The sequence below is a fragment of the Neopsephotus bourkii genome, unplaced genomic scaffold (assembly GCF_033783945.1).
Source record: "Neopsephotus bourkii isolate Nb327-2 ecotype Australia unplaced genomic scaffold, CSIRO-AGI_Nbou_v1 NB_1638, whole genome shotgun sequence".
Lineage (NCBI taxonomy): Eukaryota > Metazoa > Chordata > Aves > Psittaciformes > Psittacidae > Neopsephotus > Neopsephotus bourkii.
Genome location: NW_026902113.1, coordinates 4953576 through 4979860, shown reverse-complemented (window position 1 = coordinate 4979860; position 26285 = coordinate 4953576). Strand labels below are relative to the sequence as shown.

Below are 26285 nucleotides of genomic sequence, written 5' to 3'. Positions count from 1 at the left end.
CTGTTAATTTTATATGTGCAGTTTTTCAACATACGCACTCTGAATTAGCCTATGTAAAAAAAAAAAAAAGGCAAACAAAACCCTAAACAAAACCTCACAAACAGTAATCATAACATACATAATAGATTAACTAATCTGTGCCTTGTTGCTCCTTAAATATTTTTTTTCATGGTCTTTCCTTGACCAAATTGAAATGCAGCTTGTTTAAACAAGTTCAACCACACACACTAGAATAGATGGTGATATAACAGCATGTCCTGATGGCCAGAGATTCTGGTTGACCATGTGGGACAAATGAATTCTGAATCTGTTTTTGTTACCAACTTGCTGCTTGGTGTTGCCCAAGTTATTTAATTTTGGGGTAGCAAGTATTGGCTTGATTATTGGAGTCCAAGCAATGAAATTGGCAAAGTGGTCAGAGTATAAATGGTTGTATTTCATATAGGCTGATAAGTTGTGACTTAGCAATTCTTAGCAAACCGAGGTATTCTAAAATGATTTTATTTACTTGATAAACAGATGGATGAAAAACAATTTACACAAGACCGTAAACAGTTCTTGTTTTCTAGCTCTTGTCCATTTTAGCACCTAAAGTAAGGTTTTAAGTGCCAAAGTTGGGCATGTGGTGTCAAGAGATATGAAACTGCATAGCAAAAATGTCTGAGGTATATTTCCTCAGTCTCATTACAAAGGATTATGTAGCATAACCTGGAAAGGTTATTGACTTGATGTGTTCTGGCTTCCTTGTTTTGCTTCCTATACACCTAAGCTTAGCTATGCAAAGCATTTGTAAGTATAACTGAATAATGTTGAAGCATAATTTTGGTGGGTATTTTTATGACAGTGTGTTTCTGTACTTTAAATGCCTCTGTTCTGAACATTATTTTTTATCTCCAGTAAAGAATTGTGTGAACTACATTGAGATGCTTTCTTCAGTCTTTTGTGTCATTACAGTTTAAAAAAAATAACCAAAACACAAAGAAATGGAATGAGTAGTTAATTCAGATACAAGGTTTCTGTAAGTTTTGAATGGTCAAACTAATGGAGTACTACCACTTCTTTGAAGGAGTTAGCTTCAGAACTTCAAGAAGAGCTTCAGAACGCTCGCAAATTGAGACAAACTCAAGGGCAGATTCCAGCAAATTCTGGCAGAGAGGTAAGGGGAAAATACTCTTCTTTTCTTTGCGCTACACAACGGTATAGTACAGGTAGTAGCTGAATTACAGAGAACACAAAATGTACTTAGGAAAATTACAAGGTGTGATTTTAGGTGAGTTACTTTTCAAATTGGATTGTACTTTTTGGTGGTAAACAAAACCTTCTCCATTGTTCTTTAGCAACTTCCATAGCAATTTTTTTACTGGTAGTATTTTGTAAGTAATGCTATATCTTCCATTAAAAATAAACCTTGTATGTGTCGTGTTGACTGTGCTAGCTCTGATGTTTCTGAAGAGGCTGGTGCTTCAAATATTGTTCTTTTTAAAGAGTGGTATTCAAGAAATGTAATCTTCTTCCATACCAACTTTGATATAGCTACAAGGAAACAGGATTAATATCTTCATTTATGAACTCTGTCCTCAAGATGGAGAAGAGACCTTAAGGCAAAAACTAAAGTTTTAACAATCTTTATTTTGTGAGAACCAGGGCTGGTGTTAGTCCTGCTGTTTTGGACTTTCCATGGTTTGCCAATTCAAATCGTCCAGTGAAAGGTGCCCCTGACTGTGGCAGAGGGGTTAGAACCTTTAAGGTCTCTTCCAACCTGAACCATTTTATGATTCTATGATTCCTTTAACAGATACAGCAGCGTGGTTTATGTTTGTAATTCTGTGAAGCCTGGCTCTTGAACTGCATCATGCAGAACAGTATCAACCTCTTCATAACTTGCTGTAAAGTTGCTTAACTTCTTAGGCTTGTGGTAGATTGGGAGACTCCTCAAACCATGGTGAAATCCTTAAAGTCTATTTGAAGTCATTTGGGTTTTAATTACTGCTAGGGCTTGCTTTCCAGAGGGTGAGGGTCTTCCTGTATATTTCTGAGGCTTACTGGCTTTATGAATATGCTTTGTCTGTGCCTGTTTCATGGCTACTTCTAGCCTGTATTATGTGATATCCTATCCAGTGATAGTTGCCAGGGCAGTCTTAGTGGTTTTACAGCATCTAATTGAGTTTGGAATACTGGGACACAAGCAGAATGTGTATTAAGGGCCAATTACATAACACTGTGTATCTGAACAACCTAGATGTTCCAAAACCATCCTGTAACACCAGGGGCTGATTTATGCAGATGTCGTTGATACTGTATGAATGAGTCTTTCTGTAACATTGACCCACCCCTCAAGTGATAGGCTCAGTCAGTTCAGGTAAATGTGTTGCCAGTAAGATACTTGGAACAGTTTCCACAGAAGTGGTTTTCCAAATGGATGTTTCACTGATCCCGAAGTTTGATAGCTTTGCCTCTGCTGCAAATAACAAATATGAAGCATTTTGTCTCAGGTAGGTCTGTCTCTAGTGAAAGGTGCTGAAATGTGGCTTTGCCTTATTTTCAATTCTGTTGGGAGATCTGGGGAGATGAATCAGGAAGCATGAAGGCAATTCTGAATACATCTCCCTAGGAAGGTTTTTTTCCTTCTTGACTAATTGAGCGTGGATCAATTTTCCAATTCAGTTCATGCTGTGACTGAATGAAGACCCATGCTAGTATAAGGGAGTGTGCATGCGTGGCTGGGGCTTGTACAGAGGAGACAGGATCAATTCTTTCGACAGCAGTGCTGGTTTATTTTGTGTTAAAGTGATGAAGAAACTACAGATGGACTGTCAAGTGGTAGCTTAAATCCTGGTTTTATTTATTTGTTTGTTTGTAAGTGAGAACAGAGGCAAATCTAGCTTTTATAGTTAGTTTGATTTAGACAAGGATTCTATAGCAAGGAAGCTGAAAAATGTTGGTATTAAGTACAGCTTTTCAGATACTGATGTTTGATTTTAAAAACTTCACATTAATCAGATGATATATTTCACCAGTTACAGATCCTGGTAAGACCACTTTGTTACTAGTTTACATTTTGGCTAAAGTTCTCTGTAGTTTGAAGACCTGCGGTTCATGATGCATTTAGATGTTGCAAGCAGGTATTTTGAGATGAAAGAAGCCAAAAAGCATGATGTATGCATCTTTCTGAACCTAGAATACAAGAAAATAGTAAAAGATACTGAAGCAGAAGTCCATAGCTGCGATGTGAGCGAGCCCCACTGGGTAATTTTATAGCAAAAATTTTCCTTGAGGAAAAGTTGTTTTCTTTTTTATTTTTTTTCTTTGTTCTTAGTAGTTAGGCTCATATTTCTATTAAATGAAGTGAGCACCCATGACTAATAGAGTTACAGGTTTTCTGCCTGTGAAAGTATCCCAGATTAAAATTCCGCGCAGGCTAAAGGATGTTTGGATTCTCTTGATACTGAAAGAAAATAGTAACTTTTTAGCCTTGAACCATTTTCAGTGGTATTGAAGTCTTTCTTTTATGCATTACGAACCATTTTGCCTGTATAACATTTGATTTGCTGGCCTTCCATGTGCCCAAAGTGCAGAAAAGATGAAAATTTATTAGCCATGCTTAACTTGTTTGCAGCTTTTGAGTAGCTTCATAAATAGAACTCTTGCATGAATTGAGAGATGAGTTTTTCAGTAAATTTTGGGTGGTTTGTTTTGAAGAGGTTAGTTTTAAATCTTTTTGAAGAGAGGTTTTATATATATTTCTCTTGAAGGTATCTTGTTTTTTTTTTGGTATTTCACAAGAAGTACTATGGAATGTTTTTGGGGATATTAGCTCACTGAAGTTTTTCCACATTATTCCCCCCCCGCCCCCAATTTCCAGATCATCTTAAATATTTAAATTCTCAATTGTACTTTTCCCTACTTATTTCCTGTAGCTGTTTTTTAAATAAAATAGCTATAAATAAATAAAGGTGTGTGTATATATATATATATGTATGTGTGTGTGCGTATGTATATATACACATATACATGAAACCTAAATGGAAGATAGGTGATTTTTAATAGCCTCTGAACTGTTGTGCTATTGTAAGTATTTTCTTAGTTAATTGTGCTAGGAGAGCTAAGAAGCATTGCTATTATCAGGCTTAATGTCTAAGAAGATAGAAATTTTCTGCTCTACAGTAAGCAGAGGGACTGTGGGAGGACACGGGTATGTATCAGGTTACCCTAAGTTTTTCCCTATTGAGGGAAAGGCCCTCAACAACAAGGCTTTGTGAAACAGAACACAAGACTAAACAAGAAGATAACTGGGGCCACGAGGTAGAGTTTCTAATATTTCTTCACACCTCTAAGTGTGTCAATATCTGATGTCCTTAAGTTCATCATAGATTATTTTCTGTATTACTAAGTAAACATTTTGATTCTAATATCTCTATATTGAAACATGAAATTCGATTGGAACAAAAGTTTAAGGGCTCTAGACACTGAACAAGCCTGACTTATGGCACATTGGATTAGATTGCTCTCATGGGATAGAGGCTCTCTTTGTGTTGTAAATGGAAAGTCTGTGACTAAAGGCACTAATGCAAGTGCACAGGTCTCTCAGCTGGTTTTGTGTGCTCAGCTCTAGTGAAAGACGTCATCTTGCCTGAATGTACCACCCTGACAAAGTCCACAGACAGAAGTTAACCGACATGATGTGTCTGCTGCACGCTGCCTGGATGGCTCAGCTTGGGTAGACCTCCTTGTTGTTCACTGCAGGTTACCTTAAGCGTGTAGTCCTATACATTTTAATATGATTATGGTTATATTATCTGTTAAGTGAAATTTGGGGCCCTAATGGCTACTCTACCTACACACTTGAGTTGTATGTTGTCACAAGGGTGATTTAATATCTAGATTGTGCTTGTTTTGCCTTTACGCTTGGGCAGGAGGCAACCTTCAGAGTCTATTGAAATGAAAAAAAATGGGTCATGTGCAAAAGAGGCATCTGGGATGTCTGAAAGGCCCAAACCGGAATGAAATATTTTTATAGGTAGGAGTACATGGTTGTTATCTTCAGATGCTTATGTCATGGGCATTTTGAGAAAAGTGAAGTTGCACTTTGAGCCTTAGTGAAGCTGTGTAAGAGTTGGCTGCTGCACCATAGGGTTTCTGATTTAGGATAGGTGATGAAAATGAGTATTTAATGAATTTAAGGAGACAGAAAATTGTGGAGATTGCAGCATTTAAAAAAACCTTCCATGTGTTCATGGCTTACCTCTAAGTACAGTTTGTGTTTCTCTTATCTGAAAGTGTTACACAACTCTTGATATGAGTGCATTGGTTATGAGGATGTCACCTCTACCATTGTCAGTACCAGTCATAACTGATGTAATTTATGTTTTTATTGTGTATTATTACTTAACCGAATATATCTTGAACATTAATAGTCCTTTGAGGCCCATCATTTGCAGTGGTTTTTAGGGGTACAACAGATGGGAGGTAAAATTTAAATGAGTAAGAGGCAGAATACAGAATATTTAAGTTAGAAAGGACCTATAATGATCATGTAATCTGACAGTCATTTAGTCCAAATTGAAAAGGCAGATTGAAAACAAGTGAAAGAAAAGGTGATTCTTCAAAAAATGGTTGCTCCAGGAAGTTATGGGTGATGAGAGCTTAAGTAGGTTCAAAGAGAGATTGGACAATGTTCATGAAAAACAAATTCCTTGAGAATTGCACAGAAATGATGTCTGGCTTTTAATTGCTGAGTTACAAATGCTTGGAGGCATCCTTTCTTTTTGTACTCTTCATTAGGCATTCACCTTTGACTGCTGCTGGAGAAGACGTTGGATTTTGGTTTGATCCAGCATAACTGCTTTTATGTTTTAGTCTGCATGTAGAAAGTGTTCTTTATGTCAATTCTAAATAATTTATGATGTGCATTATTTGTATGCTTTGCTTTTTCATTTTTTTCCCAGAATTTCATTCGCCTTATGCTTCATTTATATCTTATATATAAATTTCCCAGAATTTCATTCGTCTTATACTTCATTTATATCTTATACTTCATGGTCGTTGCATAAGAATTAGAGTCAAATCTGCTAAATGAAGAAGAGTTTGCTTTTGTGTTGCTACAAACTGACTTAATTGTGTTTATTTTTTTAATCAGGAAGTATATTGACATGATGCAAAATTAGGTAAATCTGCGCTCAGTCAATAGTGGTGGATGAATAAAGTATAAGTGTGTGCATCTTTTAAAACTGTTTTCAATTTCAAATGAAGTATGGCCTATTAGAAAAAAACTCAACACTAAGCTTGTTACTGTTTTCTATAGCAATTAATCTGTCTGCAGGAAACAGAAAGTAGTCTCTGCTGAGAAATTGATAGAGACAGTTCTTAATAATGATGAATTGTGTTTAAAATAAAAAGTCAATACCAAATTGAATGAAAGGTAGAAGGTAGTACTTTAAGCAAAATAACACGGTAGAGGTGTATTGTCATAGGGTATTTAAAAGAAGAGAGCGAAGTTCTGAAAAAGTTAAAAGAAACAAAGACAGGTTTTTCTGTCCTGCATTTGCGAAATTGTAAGGCACACAAGAATGATTTCAGCATAGCAAATCTTCATATGAATAACTGAATTCTCTATGAAAGTTCATCAGCATTCAGTCTAGTATGATTCATTTAATAAATATGTTTGAAACATAAGGAATAAAACAGTGATTGTGAGAGATACATATATATATACACAAAAAATAAAAATAATATAAATATATACTCTACAGGATCTATACATTCCTCAGTGTAGATCAAAAAGATCAGAACAAAATCTCCTGAAGGTTATGGAGTGCTTCTGTGAAGCCTCTTGGTCATGAAAGATACCTGTAGTGCAATAGTATTCAATTTTGGTAGGCACTGTATTTCACTTTATAGTAGGCATCGGACTGATGTGATGCTGCTTTAAAGGAGAAAACCTTTTCTAGGTTACTTGTTCCATCTGTAAGCATTAACACTCTTCAATCCATTGCTTGTGCAACATGGGTGGAGAAGATTTCTAGTGCAAGGAAAATACAATTTAGCTAGTTTTATGGAATAAGTAGGGCTCATCTTTTAATAAAAACCTTGATAATATCAAGTGTTTCATGTACTTCAAATGCTTCTGTTTTATTCAGTTATTCTTCCTGAGTATAAATAATAATGATGATTAGGTTTCCAACACCTCTTCGTACAAACTACATCTGAACACAAATTTTAATGTATTGAAGGTCTGATGTTTAATTTGGATCCCTAAGATGCATTACAGTCCAGACTGAGAGAGAAGTTTTAGAGAACAAGCTTAGTATAAATTGTTTTTTCTTGTTTTTTGAAGAAGTAATGCTAACCGTTTTTCAGAAAGGAAACTGAATCCAGTGGCTTGGCTTATACCTCATATCCTATTTACGCTAAAATATCATTCATTGCATTCCATTGTATATAATTCTGCATTAAGAGAGATAGGATGGAACACGCAGCATCTTTATCTAGAGAAAGTATTTGCAGCACAGTTATTACCTGAGACAAGTAAACCTCATGACATGAAGAATAGCTGAGAGGAATCTACTGTGGAACAAACCTGAAATAATGTTCTATTGGTTCCAATAATGATAATAGGGAAAAATAAGAATATTTATTTTTCACATTTTCATCATTTGCCTTTCCAAAAAATGGCTTAAAAATGACTGATTTCTTGGAAAAAGAGCCAGTTACCTGAAAGAAAAGTGGTGTATATGTGTGTGCATGTGTGGTGATGTATATGTACGTATGCATGTAGAATTTAGATAGTGATTAATACTTTGGATTAGGAAGTGAAAGAAGAAAAATAATCAGTGCTTCTGATATATATATATATATATTTTTTGTTTACAAAACCCATACCCAACATCACAGAATACCAAATGACCCTGAAAATTAACGTTCAAAATTGCAGGTGTTCCCACATGTTCAATTTAAGGTTTGGGAACTGAGATTATAAACACAAATATTTTTCTGCAATAAAAATATTTGGCTTTTGAAATTTACCTGTAATATATATTAATAACACATGGTTGGGTTGCCTTTCACAGACATACCCACTGCAGTAGTAGTAATGTTTTTAGACCTTTGATACATAAAGAATAATATACAAAATTATTTAAAACTGCTTCTCAGGAAAATACAGCTGAGACATTTGTATGAAAAATGGAATGCTGAGGATTAATGATCCTTGCTAAATGCACAATAAAAATCTGTGCTTTCATTTGGAACTTCAGATGGTGGGGAGATACAGCAACAGATGGCCTGTTTACTCTCAGCTGTTTTCAGCTCATCATAATTTCTTAATTCCGGCTGTTCCATCACACTTGAATCTTGTCTGAGGGATGGTTGCACCATTCTTTCTTCAGCAAAGCATGTTTTCCATACAAAGAGTTGACTAGCTGTAACAGGAACAGGGAATAATAAAGTGGGTATACTTTTGCAGAACAGTTTTAATATCATCAGTGCATACTTTTGTTGCTGTCAGTAAGAGGAGATTACACAATTATTTATAAGACAAAACCAGATTAAGACAAAGTGGCTTAACTTCCGTAATGTAATTTATAAGAAATTGGTTTTCACAATTTAAAAAGTACTGGAGAAATTGTATCAGTAACTAAATGCCGTAAAATATCTTCTTAGTTTCAGTATATATAACAGTATAAAAGGACAGAGTGGATAAAGCCTCTTAAGAGTTCAAACTGATAAAGTCTTTGGAGTAGGCTTTGACACTAGAAGCAAAAGCCATATCAAAGTGCCACACAGCACTTGTAGCTAGTGGTACCATTTTGTCTAGCTCTATTTTTCTCCTAATACCTTGTTGAATTTCTGTGTAGTTTTACTGCTGTATCTACGCTTTCACTGTGCTTCCTCAGAGTAAATTTTGTTTTTTGTAACAAATTTGACACCTCCCCAAACCCAAGAAAAAACAAAAGCAAAAACATTTCTGCAAAGCCTTTCTGGTGCAGTGGAAACTTCCAATCTGAAATGGAAGGTTAGAACCTCACTGATTCTTCTCTTGGCAGAGCCTTGGTAAATAAATGGTATTAAACATTTATGGACTTAAAATAGTTTACGTGTAAAGCCATTTATAAAAGCGTGAACCTTAAATTAACAATTTATTTTGTATGTGTAAGCAATAAAACACAATTATTGTGTTCAAAATTAGGTTTTGAAAGGAGAATTTGATCAACCAATGACTATTCAGACCACCTGGTCTTCAGTGTAATTACATGTTAGGTCTCATTAGCTGTTGCTACCAATGTAAAGCAGAAGTATTTTATAGAAATAGGCTGTTTAAGAGGAGCACTTAAACTATGCACCCATCCTTCAAAAGGAATAAAGTATTTGGTTTTGGGCCAAGCACATCTAGGCAATGAGATACGGTTTGTGAGGTTGCATGTGTGAGACTTTTAGAGGTTCTTCATGGGTTCTGCATGGACAGCTGTAGAGAGTGGGGGCTCTCCACTGGTGTGTGGAATGAAAGTGCCATCGGTATTAAATTTGTCATTCTGTTCTGCGTGTCTAGGTAGGAAGATGTTATAGGCTCCTTGCTTTTTTAAGTCTTCCACTTTCTTCTGCTGTCTCCCAAAATACATAGGAGTGATAATGGCTTGAGGGTGTGGATATATGTGAGTAGAAGCTCAAAAGGATGCAGAGTGAATCTTTGTTCTGCAACATCTAATTGTACACATTCTTCCTCTGCCTTTTTTTTTTTCTTTTCTTTTTTTTAACCTTTTTTTACATATGCTCCTTTAATAATATTTTTTCAGGGTGGACTACTTTCTAATAAAAATGCAGCTCCCTCATGTGTCTGAATTAGTATTTTTATTTGGGTTAATCTGTTGCTTTCAGTTTTTCTGATACTACAGTCTCTGAAAACACTTTATATACCAGAGCTGCTTCTTATTACCTTCTCGGTTTTATATTACATTTCTGTCTTGGTTAAGATGAAATAGGAATTTGTGGACTTAAGAATCAACATGCTGCAATCTTTTCTTTTTTTGTGGTCTGAGCATATACGTTGTGTATCAGATGTTCTTGCTAGATAAACAAGCTATTTGATCATCTCATTTAACAGATTTTCTTACACCCCATACCTACATGGCTCATTGGTGATATGGTTAAATGACTATCCATTTTGAAGTGTAGCTGACAAAATATCAAACTGCATGTTTAGACCTTTTTTAAAAGTTTTATTTGCAAAGTTATGTGGCTTCTTGGCATCCAATATTATTATTGTTAGACTTTTTCCATTGCTAGGCGGATCACTGGACACATTGCAAGCTCCTGTGAGTTACACATTACCAGTTCCAGTCTTAATTCCACATGCTGGCAATACAACTTTTAGTGAATTTGATCTCAGGTTTTTGTGTGTGGCTGTTCTACGCTCAGGATCCTATTCTGATCACCCTGTCTCAGAGATGCTCTAAGAAAGATTTTTGAATGCGGGTATTCTGAATAGTAAGCAATTTAGCTAAATACCCTTTTTTTGTAATACAAGAATAAAAGAATTGTTGAATTTAAAGGGCAACCAGTTTTATACCAATAAGACAAAATTGTTTACGTAACATGTTACTAACCTGTGTCACTCACTGACCTGGGGAACAAAAGGGTAGAGCCTAAACAACAAGTGGTTGTCTAAGTAACTAATGTGGGGTTTTTTTTGGTGTCTATTTTTCTTTAGTCTCATGCTTCATAGATAAGCCTAACACTACCTGATAAAGATACTCTTATGTAAACTAGTTCATTTCTGTGTTACAGCCTGCATTAGATTTTCTAATGCTTCTCCTCACTGTTAAGCACAAGGTCCTGATTATGGCAGACCAACCTTCTGATCCTGTAAAACCTTTTTTTTAATCCCATTTTTATGTTACCTTAATATGTTTGGATGTTGTAATAGTGATGCTTATTACTATGTTTACTGAGTCTGAAAATACACAATTTTTAACCTAGACAGAAGTTTACTCTTGCTTCCCTTCCACATGCTTCTATGTCTCTTAATTTTCATTGCAAATCAAAGATACGGGTTTTATACAATGGATTGCTGCTACAGACTTGCGACCATTTTAACTTCACCTTGCTGTGAGAGCTAAACCTTGGTCTTGCTATAGAGAATGGTCTACCTACTGATTTTAGAAGCATTACCTCAAGGTTGACAGTTCCATTATTCACAACAAAGGGCAGAACCTGAAGTATATCTTAGATGCTTTGATGTTACATGGGGATTCCAGATAGTGACTACACTGACTTCTCAATGATGAGACATGCCCTTATATCAGCACTGAAGGAGGCAGACTGCTCCTTCTAGATGAGTTTGGCTCATCCTTTTGATAACGGTGATGGTCATGTGTAAATGCAACCTGAGAAGCTACCAGGAGGGTAACTGAAATCGGAGAAGAAATAATAATGGAAGAGAACAGGAGACAGTGGATGTAGGAAATAGCAATGTGTGACACTTTGAGGAGTGCTAGATTTCTTCTAGGCACTTACTTGATATTATAAGAGTGGACTTCACCAGTAGAGGATAAGACAGTATTCCAGGCATTTCTATTTGCCGTAGACTGTAAGAGAAAGGAAGCAGGCAGTATGCCTGGTCCAGCTTCTAATTTGTCCATAGCTGGTATTTGATTGTAGAAGTTTGTTCCTTGCTGAAGACAGTTGCTGAACTTTGTTACTCCTTCATTGGCTTATACCACTTTGGTGTAGCTGTGATTAAACGTTTACAGACAGCTCTCAACTCACATGGCATGCAGCTTTCTGTTGGCTCAGTAATTAAAAAAGATATGTGTGTTTTTATTAGCTCTAGTTGCTGTCCCACAATATACTGACTCTTAAAAATATTTTATTATCTTTAGCTATTAACACTAAAACCCAGTTCCAATTGACTAGGTCCTACCTCAGATGTTTGGCCTGCTTACTCTGTATTCAGCTATTCCAGTGTCTGTTCCTCAAATTAAGTTGTGCACCTGGTGGCAGAGCTTTTCCATTTCCTCCTGCTGGATTATACAACAGGCATCATCTCTGGAGAGTTCAAAAATCTTTTTCAGAACTGCATTTTATTTATTTATGTATTTAATTTAAAGCATTTATCTTTTAAAACCAGACTTATCTGCTTTGTTTTGTTCAGTTGGGTGTTAATTGCTGTATAGGGGTTTGTATGTTCAGTGAGAACCGTGTACTTTGCATATTTAATTGGCCTGAAGTGAAAATTCGTGTTCCTTAAGTAATGGCAACAAACAATTCCCCTATCATTCTGTAAATACACACCGTCTTTGTTCGTTTCAGGCTGTAAATTATATTGTTTGTGTAGCAGTCATCACAAGATGACAGCCTTTTCTCCAGTTTCAATGTTTAATAATATATATCATATTTAAAGTACATTTTGATACCTATGTTGTGCTTACAGCAGCACAGATAATATTTATCTGATTATCTTTATTAATGGATAATTAGATTACTATCACCATCATTTCTGTTTATAAAATAGCTTAGTATGTTTAATATTTAATAATATTTATACAATAAGTCATTAATTCAGAAACTTGTTTAAAGTAAGCCATGTAATGCCATGCTACTACATGAAAAAATGCTGCATTCTCCAGTTATGAAAACCAAGTTAAACAGAAGAAAAAAGCCAGGTTCAAGTGAATCTCTACATAAACCAGAAAGATTATTATTTTCTCTTTTATGAAAGATTATAACAATTCCTGGAATGTTTGTAGTTTCCCTGGGCAATTTTACAGTTTGGTAGTAGTAAATAAGGTAGTTACTCCATTCTTGTGTAAAAAAATAATATCAACAGGTATAACATGACTTTTATATACACTCATTGGTATCCATGTTCCTTTAAATCATAGAATCATAGAATAGTTAGGGTTGGAAAGGACCTTAAGATCATCAAGTTCCAACACCCCTGCCATGGGCAGGGACACCTCCCACTAAACCATGCCACCCGAGGCTCTGTCCAACCTGGCCTTGAACACTGGCAGGGATGGAGCATTCACAGCCTCCCTGGGCAACCTATTCCAGTGCCTCACCACCCTAACAGGAAAGAATCTCCTCCTCATATCCAATCTAAACCTCCCCTGTTTAAGTTTCAACCTGTTACCCTTTGTCCTACCACTACAGTCCCTAATGAAGAGTCCATCCCCAGCATCCCTATAGGCCCCCTTCAGATACTGGAAGGCTGCTATGAGGTCTCCACACAGCCTTCTCTTCTCCAGGCTGAACAGCCCCAACTTTCTCAGCTGATCTTCATATGGGAGGTGCTCCAGTCCCCTGATCATCCTCGTGGCCCTCCTCTGGACTTGTTCCATCTGTTCCATGTCCTTTTTATGTTGAGGACACCAGAACTGCACACAATACTCCAAGTGAGGTCTCACAAGAGCAGAGTAGAGGGGCAGGATCACTTCCTTGGACCTGCTGGTCACACTCCTTTTGATGCAGCCCAGGATACAGTTGGCTTTCTGGGCTGCAAGCGCACACTGCCAGCTCATGTTCATTTTCTCATCAACCAACACCCCGAAGTCCTTCTCCACAGGGCTGCTCTGAATCTCTTCTCTGCCCAGCCTGTAGCTGTGCCTGGGATTGCTCTGACCCAGGTGTAGGACCTTGCAGTTGTCATGGTTAAACTTCATGAGGTTGGCATCAGCCCACCTCACAAGCGTGTCAAGGTCCCTCTGGATGGCATTCCTTTCCTCCAGTGTATCAACTGAACCACACAGCTTGGTGTCATCGGCAGTCTTGCTGAGGGCGCACTCAATCCCACTGTCCATGTCAGCGACAAAGATGTTGAACAAGACCGGTCCCAACACCGATCCCTGAAAATCGTTCAGAGAAGTCTGACATTTCGGTCAGTTATGGCTTTTCCCTGCAAAGGCTCTTGCCCCGTGTGCCACATTTGTTCAGTTATGGAGGAATACTGGTCTTTATTACACTTGTGTGAGCTTGTCCATTACAAATGTTAGATGCTCCATTGCACTGTAATTCCCAGAAGCAGCCTTTGGCACATGTTAAAGGTTTCTGTTGTAATTGCAACCCTCCGTTATTTTTGTAATGAGACCTGTTTAAGTGATACATTGCATGCTGAAGGATTTGGACATGATGTGTTGGAATTTTTTTTTTTGGGAGCTCTAGTGAAGATCATCTCTCATGGCAGTTTGCTTCAAAACTCTTTTTACTGATGTTTCAATTTAAAGAAGATTCCTAAAGCTGTTTTTTAAAAAGAAGGGGGGGAGGGGAATGTTGTTGGATAGGAAAATCTTATATTTAGAATGCAAATAATTTATTATTCAAATGTCATCTTCTGATACTGCTGTAACCATTTGAGCATGGGTTGTTTTGGTTTTTTTTCTACTAGAAAGATCTCTGCTTCTGATGTGTTTAGAAATAGCTTCAGTTATAATAGTAAGATCCTCCTCAAAATCAACTTTTGTCTTGCCCTTTTATATGAATACATTTAAATCTATATTTATGCTGTGTTGTATTCAGTTGTATTTAGTCAGGATTTTTACTTCTGAAGGATGACGTTACCTCTAATAACACCTTTAATCTGAATAATCATGCCTGAAGCGTTTGGTCCATTGGATTCATTTTGGTTTGTAGTATTCATTTACTTTTAATCTCTAGTATGCTTTCAACATTAGTCTTCATGCTGTCCATATTCCATTATTTTATCCTTTTATCTGCCCTTTTTACTTTTGCTTTGATAGACCACTTCCTCTTTTTGTACTTTGTCTTCTAAAGCTAAATACTACTATAATTTCTTTTTCCCTTTTCCTTTTTTTCTGTAGTATTAAATCTAAATATGTTATGGTCACTCTCATATGCCTCATGCCAGGACGTTGGGCTCTTAGAAATTAGGAAAAAAACCTAAACCCTCACAAAACTCATAAAATTCTTGTAGGGTTCTGACTCAAAGAATTTAATATGTATTGTATCCAGATGTTTTATTCTGTGTGATTTCATGTTGAGTAACTGAGAGGCTGCTGAAATCCCTCACTAGAACTTTCTAATGCATTACTGGTTTCCTCTATAGTTCCATTGTACATATCCATGGTTCTTATCTTCTACTTCATCTTGGCTAGAAAAAAAACCCAAACCCAGACCCAAAACCCAACAAAACAAAAAACCAAACCTGAAATCCCCCCATGATGGTGATTCCATATTCTTCTTAGGCAACTGTACTGTTGTTCAACAGTCGTTAATGTTCAAGAGCCTTTCTAATATGCAACTTGCGTTTCTTTTGCAATTTAACCCTTTTTGTTTTCCTCTTATTCATCACATACTATATTTTGACAAAACCTCTTCAGTTTTTTTTCAACCTACTAGCGTGTGTTCCCTAATTTTGTCTTCGTTCTCTCCTCACTTTTTTTTGTGACCTCTAGTAATTCTTGCTTTTTTCCAGTTTCTCTTCTGTTACATTGCATCTTTCTTGAAGTGTAATGCCCCAAATAGGATGTAAGGCCATCTGAAGTCTTGCATGTGGAGAAATGGAAGCACTTTGCAGCTTCTTTGACTTTGCTCTTCCCCATCTCCTTCAACCTTTAAAATTGTTTCTACTGTCTGTCACACTACCGAGCCCTGCTAAGTCACAGGTTGTTTAAGCATAACAGTTTTCACAAAAGTCTACCTATTCTGGTTGTTTGCTGTTTTTTTTTTTATGTGCCAAAATAAATAACCAATTCCTTAGCAAATTGCATTGTTTACCTCTTTGTTACTATATCCAGAATACTCCATTTGCATTTATATCCCATTTAAAAACGTGCTGTACAGTCTTTTTGCTCCTATTATACTTTTTTCTGCAGCCTATTTTCCTCTTTTTTATCTAATGCTGATTAGGTTTTCTTTTTTTTTTGTTGTTATGTTTTCAGATTAATAGTGCTTTTAGTGCTGCAATAATAACAAGGTCTCACACCTATCTGAGCAGCACAGTGGTAACATGAAAACCCAGTCATGCCCCCTCTGGCAGTCTGCATCTCTAGCCAGGTTTGACCTTTAGCACATAGCAAGAGTGGGGTAGAAGCATACAGCTTTTTTCTCATGTTGTGATGAATTACCTCTGCGCCAGCTCTCAGTAGAGAGAAAACACCTTATCTTGTACAAAACTAACATCTGAGTCACGTATCTGGTGGCTGCAGAAAAAAATAAGTAGTGTTGTATGTGAATTCACTGAAAATACCATTATTGTTATTGGAGCCAGACCAGTGTTGAACATCTTGGTTTCCCTTGTAAGAAGAGATTTGCCTTTGGTGATACAGAAGAGAGAAGTTTGGCTTACCTAGACAGCTTTTTGGCCTGTAACTACTGCCTTCATGTGACTTTTCATGGAAAAATATAATTAAGCTGTTGAAGCTAGCATATTTCAATATCTATAGAATTCCCAGACTTCACTGGGGTTTTTGGGACAAGCTTTCATTAGGCAAGGGTAACAGATGTAAAGCAGACATCAGTGGTTTGTTGGAAAATAGCTTCAAATTGAGATTAATAAAGTTGTTTATAAGATTTGACAAATCTTATAGTGCAATCAAGAAACTCTCAGGCTTTTTAAAGGTTTTTCTTTTTTTTTATAGATATGCTTTTAAAAAGTTAAATATTTTTTCTGGTGAAGAATTTCTGCCTTTTTTTAAAGTATTATTTTTTGGGGGGTGGGGCATATGTAGATATCCTTATTTAAGTCTGAGAATAAGTAGGAATGTACTGTTGTTCCTGTTTTGAAAGGAGCTGAGCTGAGCTGACCTGGCTCTTGACATCCATCATCTGAATGGATGTCTGTCAGCTTGAAAGCTGAAAGGTAGTAAATTCCATTCCAAATGAGAAGGTAGTTGGTGGGATGGTATGCCCTGAAGCATACCTTCATCTGCTGATGAATGAGGGCTGGGCACATAAAGGGAGCGATATGGAACAGCATGTGGCACGTGTATACTTCACTGGTATCAATATTGTAAGCTGCAACTGTGAGTACTTAGAAATGGAGTTGGCAATAGTTGAGATGTAAGGTTTAATGAAGTATTCAAGGAGTCAGTTGGGTGATATATTAATTCTACTCCCTCGTGTTTTGTCTGAAGGATTGGAATCCATGGGAGTGCCTTCATCACTGAGCTATATGATAATGCTCTATTTTAATACATGCTGATAAATTCTGTCTGGCTTAGTGAGTCCTCCTCCTTAATGAGTCCTCCTTCTTCTTCACTCCTGCTGTACAGCTGTTCCAGGCTGTTCCTGCTTTCTCTGCTTGGTGGCTAGAGAAGTCATGGGAGATAGTCTTAATACTCCTGAGCTGCAGTGAAGTTAAATGAGTGGATGATATTCCTCCAGATTATTTTTACAAAAGGGTATATTTTTCTGAAATGAGTCTGTGATTGCAGACCTTTTAAACAAATTCAGAAGTGTTAATGAGCCCTGGATCTCAATGAAGTCAACCAGGGATGAAACGAAGGGATAAGGGTGCTTAGCCCAGGACGCTATTGTACAAGGAAATGGAGGGATCTTCTCTGTGCTCAGATGAGTGATGATTTTACTATCCATTCACCTGCCAGTGGCTGACAGATTGATCTGAAGCCAAGCAATTGGCAGCTTGCTTCTTGGGTTCTGATAAAGAAAAATCAGCATTATCAGGAGTTTTTATGTTGACCTTTTGTATCTCTGCCTACTGGTAAAGACCATGCTGTGAACTTCTTTCTTTCTGATATCCAGCTTTTAATATGTTCACAGCTGCTCTGTTTTTCATCTTTGTAATATCATCTCAAGAGGAGCTGTCAGTCATAGCTGTCAGGGGGTTTTGTGCATGTGTTTTTCTTTCTCACCCTTCAACTGAAGTAGAGCTTAGGAGCATAATGCAGAATGGACACACACTTTTTCATGTAAGTTGTGACATGGATCTTACGATACCTCTTCAGTTAACAATCTGCTTGAAATCAAGTTTGAAATGAATTTAAAAAACTTAAGGCAGAAGACTAGTTCTGGGTCCTGTCTTCTACGAGTTTGGGTGGTGGGATGTGGTACTTTGTGAACTCCAGTATTGCAAAAAAATCCCCCCCAAATTATGTTCAAAATGCTGACAGGGATAATGAAAGGAAAATAAGGAAAATGACACCATTTATCATTAATTTCCTCTTGGGCTTTATTCAGTTTAAATAAAAGATGTATCTCAGACAAAGGATTCCATTGACTGATTGCACTATTTCTAGATTGGGTGGCTCCTATTTAGAGTTTTTGAACTCTTACACCAGTTGTAAGATGGTAAAGTGTACGTTTAGCGCTGTTTATCTCATTACATTTATCTCTGTGGTCCTCCTGGGTGACTTGCCTCAGGTTACACCTTCTGGAAGCTTCCATTTTGGTTTTGAGCTTCAGTATCATTTGTCCTTGAAGATCAACCAACTCTCTTGGACACCTTTGTCATTCATGACCATCCTTCATGAGATCAAGCCAAGCAGATCCCTGAATAAACAAGAGCATTTTCCTATAATCTAGGGGGTTTTCTTTGCTCTGTTACTTGCCTTTCTCACTTCCCTTAGAATCTTAAGCTCCACTATCTCTTGGTTGCTGCAGCCAGGGTAGCTTCTGATTTCCTTGAACCTGATGAGGCTGGTTTTAAATTTCTGAGTGGAAGATCTGGGAGAGCAACACTCCTAGCCAAGTTTGTCAGCATTTGTATCAGTACTTGCTCTCAATACACTCAAAATCTGGATTGTTTGTGCCCTACTGTGCTGCTCTTCTGGCAGATGAACTGGTGGTTCCATTCTACCGTGAGGACCAAAGATTGGTGTGTGAAAGCTTTCCTTGTTGCCATGTCCTGAGTATGCCTCTTACATCTCCAGCACCTCAAGAGATTGGTTTAGTCAGGGTTAGAAGATAATTCCTCATAATTCCAAATTTTTTTTTTGGTATGTAGAAGCAGTAATTACATATAAAGGTAATTTATATGAGACAATGTGTTTGCCATCCAAAGACATTTAAATGACTTATTTGGCATACATGTGAGGTGTCCCTGTCCATGGCAGGGGGGTTGGAACTAGATGATCTGAAGGTCCTTTCCAACCCTAACTATTCTATGATTCTGTATCAGGTAAACACTTGTTTTTATTTCTGTATATTTTGGCACATGAACAGATGATTTAAATGCAGTTACTTCTGCCTCAGTCTATAATTTAATTCGACCTGAATAATAAGTGTACATCTACTCATCTCTTCTTCACCATAGAGAGATATACTTGTTGAGCTGTTTGTATTTCCTATTCTGCATACCCTATAATCAAGATTAAAATGTTATCATTATTACATTGTGATGAAAGCAATCTGTATAAGTGGTAGGTGCAGTATAGGAAATAAAAGTCAGATCTAGTGGAATCTGTTGAAAATCTATAGCTAATGTTTTGTTTGTTAGCCAAGTTTTGAAAGGAAGAAAATACACCAAACCACACAAAACACAACACCCACAGACCACAAAAAGCCCAGAAGTGGTAACTTGCTGCAGATTTACAGTGGTTTTTGGGAATATCCTGTTATAATGGTGGCAGTGTATATTAATTCAGTATTATCTATTTGAGTCTTCAGAAGCATTGTATTTCTTCTGGGGATAAGGCTATATGAGAAAGTACCAAGAATACAAACTTGGTTCTTTTAGGAAAAGATTTGTTAATTCTGCACTTAACTAGCTGAATATATGTTTAATATTCTGTTCTTGTTGAAAGTGGAAAAGGAACCTTGTGTGAGGTAATAGTGTCTGCTTTGAATTATAATCAACACGCAAAATTTTAAGAATGTTATTTACCATTCAGAATTTGAAATATTTAATTTAGTGTGGATTAGGTGTTTCTTTTGGTGCTGTCTATGTCAACTGTTTTAAAATATATTTTAAAACCTGACACAGCCTTCAAGACATCAAGAAACAGAACAAGTGGTCCTTGTCAGAACGGATCAAAGTGGAAGGGCATGGCCTGTGACCGCACCAGCTGAACCACAGGAGTCCAAAGGAGGAAGGAGAAAGAGACAGATGGTAAGTTTTACAAATGTATTAAAGGATAACTCTAAAATAATTTTATAATTTTATGATGAGTAATGAGTGTCTCACCAGAATGTCAATAGGTAGTTAAAATGTTCCTGTCAGAAGATGATTGTAATTAAGTGTTAGAGTATGTATTTATTAAGCATATATTAAGTTTATTTTCAGGCTGTGTTTCCCTAGAGATGACTTTAGGACCTATTTAAATGCACATTCAAGAAAAAGTAGTTTTTCAAGCTATCACAGTCTCTTAGCCAAGGCGTTTCTATTACGTAAAGTTATGTAAATAATGAAGATTAGCAGAGGTGAGCATTTCCAAAATATGATTTTATTGAAATATTCAAGTTTCAGGGGCTAATTTTCTTTTGCTTTTATTTGCTTCTGATCAAAAATACTGCTACTGATGATAATAAAAATTATTACCCAATCTCTGTAACAGCGGTTTGGGGAACAGTGAGAAGTTTGGAAACTGGAATAGTGTTTGCTTGCAACAGTGAATAACCCAATATTTCAATCTTTTTGCTGTAAGAGGAGATAACAATACTCTGTATTTCTAGCAAGCATGTTCTTGATTAGTTGGACAGATCAGTTTGTAACACTGCTATGGAGGAGTGAAAGGCACAAGCAGGTGAGGAGTAGCTTGCCATCCTCCTACTATTTTCTGTTTTGGAAAGTATCATCTTGTTTTATGTTAATGACCATTCCCTATGCTCCTTCAGGATTTCATTTAGTCGTGCTCTAAAGGACAAACTCTTGTTCTTTTGTACGCTCAAAGATGATAACATTTCCCAGCAGAAGTACCACATTTATCAAGTTCTCAGTACTGTGATTGCTGTGTTTCAGTAGTGTCTGTGACTTGACAGTTCAGAAGCTTCTGTAAATAATGAAGATTACTTTTTGGAATAGTCTGGTTTTTGTGAGCTGATCGACTGTTTCACATTTCTTTGTTTTCATCTTTCCTGAATGGTAATATTGTACCTCTAGTAGCTTAAGGATATGATAGATATAGCAATTGTAGAAAGAGGCTATATTTTTATTTCAGTGTACTGATGCAACTGAAGAAAGGGGGAAATGCTCTTTTCCTTAAGTGAAATGAAGCAGCAAGCCCAGTTGTTTCAGGTGTGCTTAGCTTGATTCGTGATTCTTTAAAATTCCTGAAATTATTAGGATCTGAATTTTATAGTTGATCATTCTCACTAGTTTAATATTTATTTTCAATGTGTTTGCTTCTAGATCCCTACTCATGTAGATAAAGAGAGAGTAAGGTATTTTCAGGATGATGATAGTATGAACCTGAAGGATTTGGTCAAAAAAGAGAAGATGAGGACAGCAGAGGATCAAAACTCACTGTTCATGCGTATGGCATCAAAGGTAAGGTGTTGTGTGTTTGGCTTTTTAATTAAATATTTCATTATTAGAAATGTCAGGGAGGACCTGAGGCCTCAGTGATCTAGGTATGTTGCTTTTGGTTGAGAGCTCTGTCTTGAGTAGTAATCAAGTCTATTGTAAGATGGTCCTGGTAAATGTTATCAGTGGTGGCAACCTGCATGCGCCTTCACAGAGGTGATTGTGTTGTTCTGCCTGTAAAATTTGATACTTTTGAGGTGACTACTCTTAGAGTGTTGTACATCAATAGGTTACTTACGTGCAACAAAGCAGGTTTTCCCCAAATTAGTTACAAATACAAGAAGCATTTTCTTAGCATGTAGAATAACTCTTCCATCTAGGAGTTATAAGAATCAATGAGATTTGAAGCAAACTATGTGAAATTCCATCAGGGCATCCTGGTTAATGAGATAATTTATGCTCACAGGCCACACAGATTTATACACCATCAGTGATTCTACTTAAAAGAGGGTCCAACTCACAGATAGTGCAATGCAAATGGAACTGTTAATTTCTGTCATCCAAACTGAGTAATAAAAATACACTTTATGTGCTTGGTATGGAAGTGTTTGACAGAGATGATTCCCAGTAGCTACAACACAGTTTTTCTAGCATGCTTCAAATTTTCCTGGGTTTACTGATCCAGTATATTGTGCACTGTTGAGCAGGTTTTGAAAAACCTTATTAGCGTGGAATTAGTATCATCACAGACAGAATTAGTTTCTTCCATTTATTTAGAAGGCAGACAGAGTCCTAGAAAGTAGATTTTGGTTGGTTGTTTTTTCTTTGTAAAAATCTCCTCCCTTAGCCAATACTTAGAACAATCAGGAAGACCACGATAGTGCCCAGTAAAAAATATTTAATCTGATGCTATAAACCATGTGGCAGGAAATCTTTCTGTAGAGATTATCAGAATTTAGTGTGGTTTATGAATTTTAATTCAGGTGCTTCTGGGAGATGGTCTTATTCACTGGCATACTCAGAAAAATGATGCCCTTAAATAAACACATCTTCTTGGCAGTATTTGATTTCCTGATTTACCTTCCCTTCCAAAAAAAAGTCCAAACACATAAAACTTTGCTTCACGACATGTGTAATAGTGCAAACTATTAACTAGAATTAACTAGCATATCTGTCATGCAAAAATTTACAAGTAAATGAAAATATAAGGACACAGTATTAATGTGTCTTTCTGAAATCAGTATTAATGTGCTTAATCTGTCCTGTGTTTGGTCTGATGTTTTCATGTGACTGCTTCCAATGAGCAGTTTACGGATTGCTTTTTGTGCTCTGATTCTTTTCAGAGATGTGAAAATAAAACCAGGCTTATTTGAGGCTCATGAATTTGGCAGTGGCAAATATTTGCTGTGCCCCTATGAATACACAGTGGAGACTGGTCTCAAAAAGAGGAATATTTTTTTGCTTGGATTTTTCAAACTGAAATGATAGCCCATTGGGTCTTTTCTGAGAAATGTATGTGCATTTATGTACTTGGCTTGCCCCTGAAATTTCTAAACTTTGTGAAAAAGTATTATTTGTGTATTCATGTATTTGCTGATTCCAAGCTTCACACTGGAAATAATGTTTGACTTCTAGAGCATGTTCAGTGCTCAGTGCTAATTGCACATGTATGACACTGGGGAAAACATTCTAAGGGGGTGGACACCTTCCCAAAACAGGCTAAAACTGTATTTAATTGATAAAAAATATACTGAAGGGTGAGTGAACAGAAGAATAAAGAATTTCTGGAGGTTAAAAGAAAAATCAAATCCAGAACCCAAACATTATTTAAAAAGTACTTGTCATATCCAAGTAAGGAGAATGGAAAAGTTTGAGCATTGCAGGCTTAGAAGTAAGCTTTCATAAGAAAAATGATCTGGAGAGAGTTGCTTTAAGTAATTGAGTTTGCTAAAAGCATGGAACTAGGAGCTAAACTCATTGGAAGCAAAAAGCCTCCAGGAATGTGGTGTTGAAAAAACCTACAAGGCATAATTAGAGCATTTAGGAAAAATAAGTGCATACAAGAAGAACTAATGAACTGTTTGTATTAATGTCCTCTATAAATGAGCAATTATTTGTGGGGAATAAGTAAAAAAACTATCTCAAGTTAACAGTGTCAGTAAAATGAATTTTAGTCCAGATTTACAGAAATCCATTAACTTAAAAGAAACTTGAATTTGGGATGAATAATAGCAGATGACTAAAACTGAATGGTCCTCCTCCTTAAGTTGTCTGAAAGAAGTCAGGTGTGACATGAACTGCTGAATGTAATCTTTATTCATCCTGAGGAACAGAAGATGGCAAGTGTAATGGCAATCTTTAAGAAGAAAACAGAGGGCAGAAGTAAATAGCTATTTTTTATTTTAAAAAGAGGGTTGCCAGTGGGTTAATAACATAATTATTTAGGGCTGTCAGACACAGACGTCATTCTAAATTGTAGAATTTCAGAATAGAAAGCTGGGATTTTTCTAACACTATGAAACTTATATCTGAATTGATTCTTAAGGCGAACTTTAGAGAGTTGCTGGAGACACGCACGTATTTTAGTGGTATGAGTCATCTGTCCCATTTTGAATGCCGTCTGAAAGACATTATGGGTATAAAAGTTATTAAGATGTCTAGCTCAGACACAGGAGATTATGCTATAGACCTTTCAAATAAGGAGAAAGAGATCCCACCATAGGTATCGAGGCAATAAATTCAGATGAAAGACAGGGTCAATAAATGCAGAATGATGATAATCATGAAGCTGAGTGAAGCTATAGCTGCGCATCTGCCACAAGAGACTTGTTGTTTTGAGAGTCATTGCCAGTCTGCTAACATCATCTCAGTGCTGGTGTAATTAAAAGGAGAAATGGAATTTTGGAGATTGTGGGAAAAGGAAATTTAGGACCAATCTGAAACATATATGCTACCCATAGCCTTAGTGCTACCCAAGCCTGTAAAGCATACCCTTGTCATGGAATGGTGGCCATTTGAAGTAAACCTAAGTAAGCAACATTTCTTCAGCCTGGCAGGGGGGAATGACAGCTGGTACACTAAAACACAGTTATCATAAAAAAATTGATAGAAACCAAGTATTTTTGTTTCTCATATGTGAAGTGTTCTCAGGGCAGAGTTTAACATGAAGGGTTTGGGGTATTTTTCACTGAAGGAGGAAACTGTAGAACTTGCAATGTAGCTAGAGCATAAGGTGCAGAGGAGACCTGGATTGTGAGGTGGAAAGAAAAAAAGATACACTGACTATGAAGTACAGTTTCATTAAACAGGGAGATCTAGACAGGCTTTTGGTGCAGGATTTCCACAGTGAAGTGCTGAGAGCTGCAAGTGTGTAGCAGAAGTGTCAGTTCTACCTGCTTTATTTATGCTTTCCCCCATATGTTTTAGCCATTGCTTGTGATTGAGTTTGTAACATAAAATGATCACAGTGGCTGGAGTGAGCAGCTGAATTCAGTTATGTTGTATTCTAGAGGCTTTCCTTTGTTTGGTTTTGGTATTGTTTTAATATTGTTTTAATATTGTTTAAAGATAAAATTTCTTATTAATGTTACAAGAATGTATTGTATTTCCTGGCTTATGCAACTGCTTTATATTGTAGTTTGGGAAGGCTCTGAAGGTTCCTAGTTATTTCGGTAAACTTCGGGCCAGATGCTGTGTGCCATATGTACTGTTTTTCTTTTTTGTGTTCTTTTTTTTTATGTTACATTACATTATTTTATTTGAACCAAACCTCTTTTGTCAGTTTTACTTGGATAACAGTACACAAATTTGACACAGATTAATTGCTTTCTCTTTGTGTATTCATTTGAGAAGTGGAAAAAATATCCACAAAAAATGAATCTGCCATCTTTCAGAAGAGCTTTGGGAGAAAACTGCTGGACGTCTGTAAACGATATCCTACCCAGGATAGGAGAAGGGAGACCCTATCCCTTAAATTCTGTTGAACAATTTAATTTATCTTCCCAGTCTGAACTGCTTTTGTTGAGTGGTTGTTATGATTGGGAGTGGCTGCTGGGATAGAAGTTATCTACCGCAGATGAGGGAGTTGCTTTTGATGAATAAAACTTAGGGTATATTTTTTACCAGTCTTCTTGTAAGGATCTCTACTGCACTAATACTTTTTGTTACAGTGGTGGTTTTGCTTCCCTGAATGCTAATGTCAAATCTGGTGGCAACATAATTTGTGGCAAAACAGATATTCAATGGGTGGCTCTTCCTTAGGTTCAGTTGGATGCCTCTTTTCAGCTTAGTGGAAACTAAAACAAAATTTGTTTGAATTGCTGAAAATAGCATTCTTTTTAAAAATCCATTGTATTTGTTAGTTTTCTTAAAATTGCTGACTGCTCAATCAAGTAAAAAGAAGAGTTAGACTAAAAACTTAAGGAGCTTCTGCTGTCATAATATAGCCAAATATGTCTGTGTTGTTGTCTCAGAGCCTCTATCTTACGATCAGATGGTATTTTTCCATACTGACTGTATCTTGTTCAGTCCAATGAGTGGTCAGCATTTGGCAGCAAGGTGGCTCTCCAGTGCTTACAGCTCTTTGGTTATGCAGTGTCATCACCCTTTTTTGCCACCTTTAATCCAATATGAATCCATCAATTTGAGCAGGAGCCTAAATGCTCTCTGCCTTCATCACCTCGGTCTTGAGTGATGTGGTTGCTCCTTCTCCTGTGCCAGCTAGCAGTGTAATTCCCCATGCAGTTGTGGCTGTGGTTGTCACTAAGCATGTAGACTACAGCACTCTTACTTCCTTCATGGATTTACGTGGGGCTTTATCACTTTCCCAGCTATGCCAAAAAGAAAATTCCAGAAACACAGTTGTTGAGGGTGGAGGAAATGACACTGCTCTCACAAATGGGAATGGAAGGAGAAA

The 26285-nt window shown here is 36.7% G+C and overlaps 1 protein-coding gene across 4 annotated transcripts in view; it reads left to right on the top strand.

The window, feature by feature from the left end:
- Positions 1-26285, top strand: part of CWF19L2 (CWF19 like cell cycle control factor 2) — a 73449-nt gene that overhangs the window by 25176 nt on the left and 21988 nt on the right. For all 4 annotated transcript variants that reach the window (XM_061374451.1, XM_061374453.1, XM_061374452.1 and 1 more), the window contains 3 exons: positions 1067-1156; positions 19892-20017; positions 21257-21394. In XM_061374451.1, coding sequence (XP_061230435.1) covers positions 1067-1156; positions 19892-20017; positions 21257-21394 — 354 coding nt within the window. The remainder of the gene's footprint in view (positions 1-1066; positions 1157-19891; positions 20018-21256; positions 21395-26285) is intronic.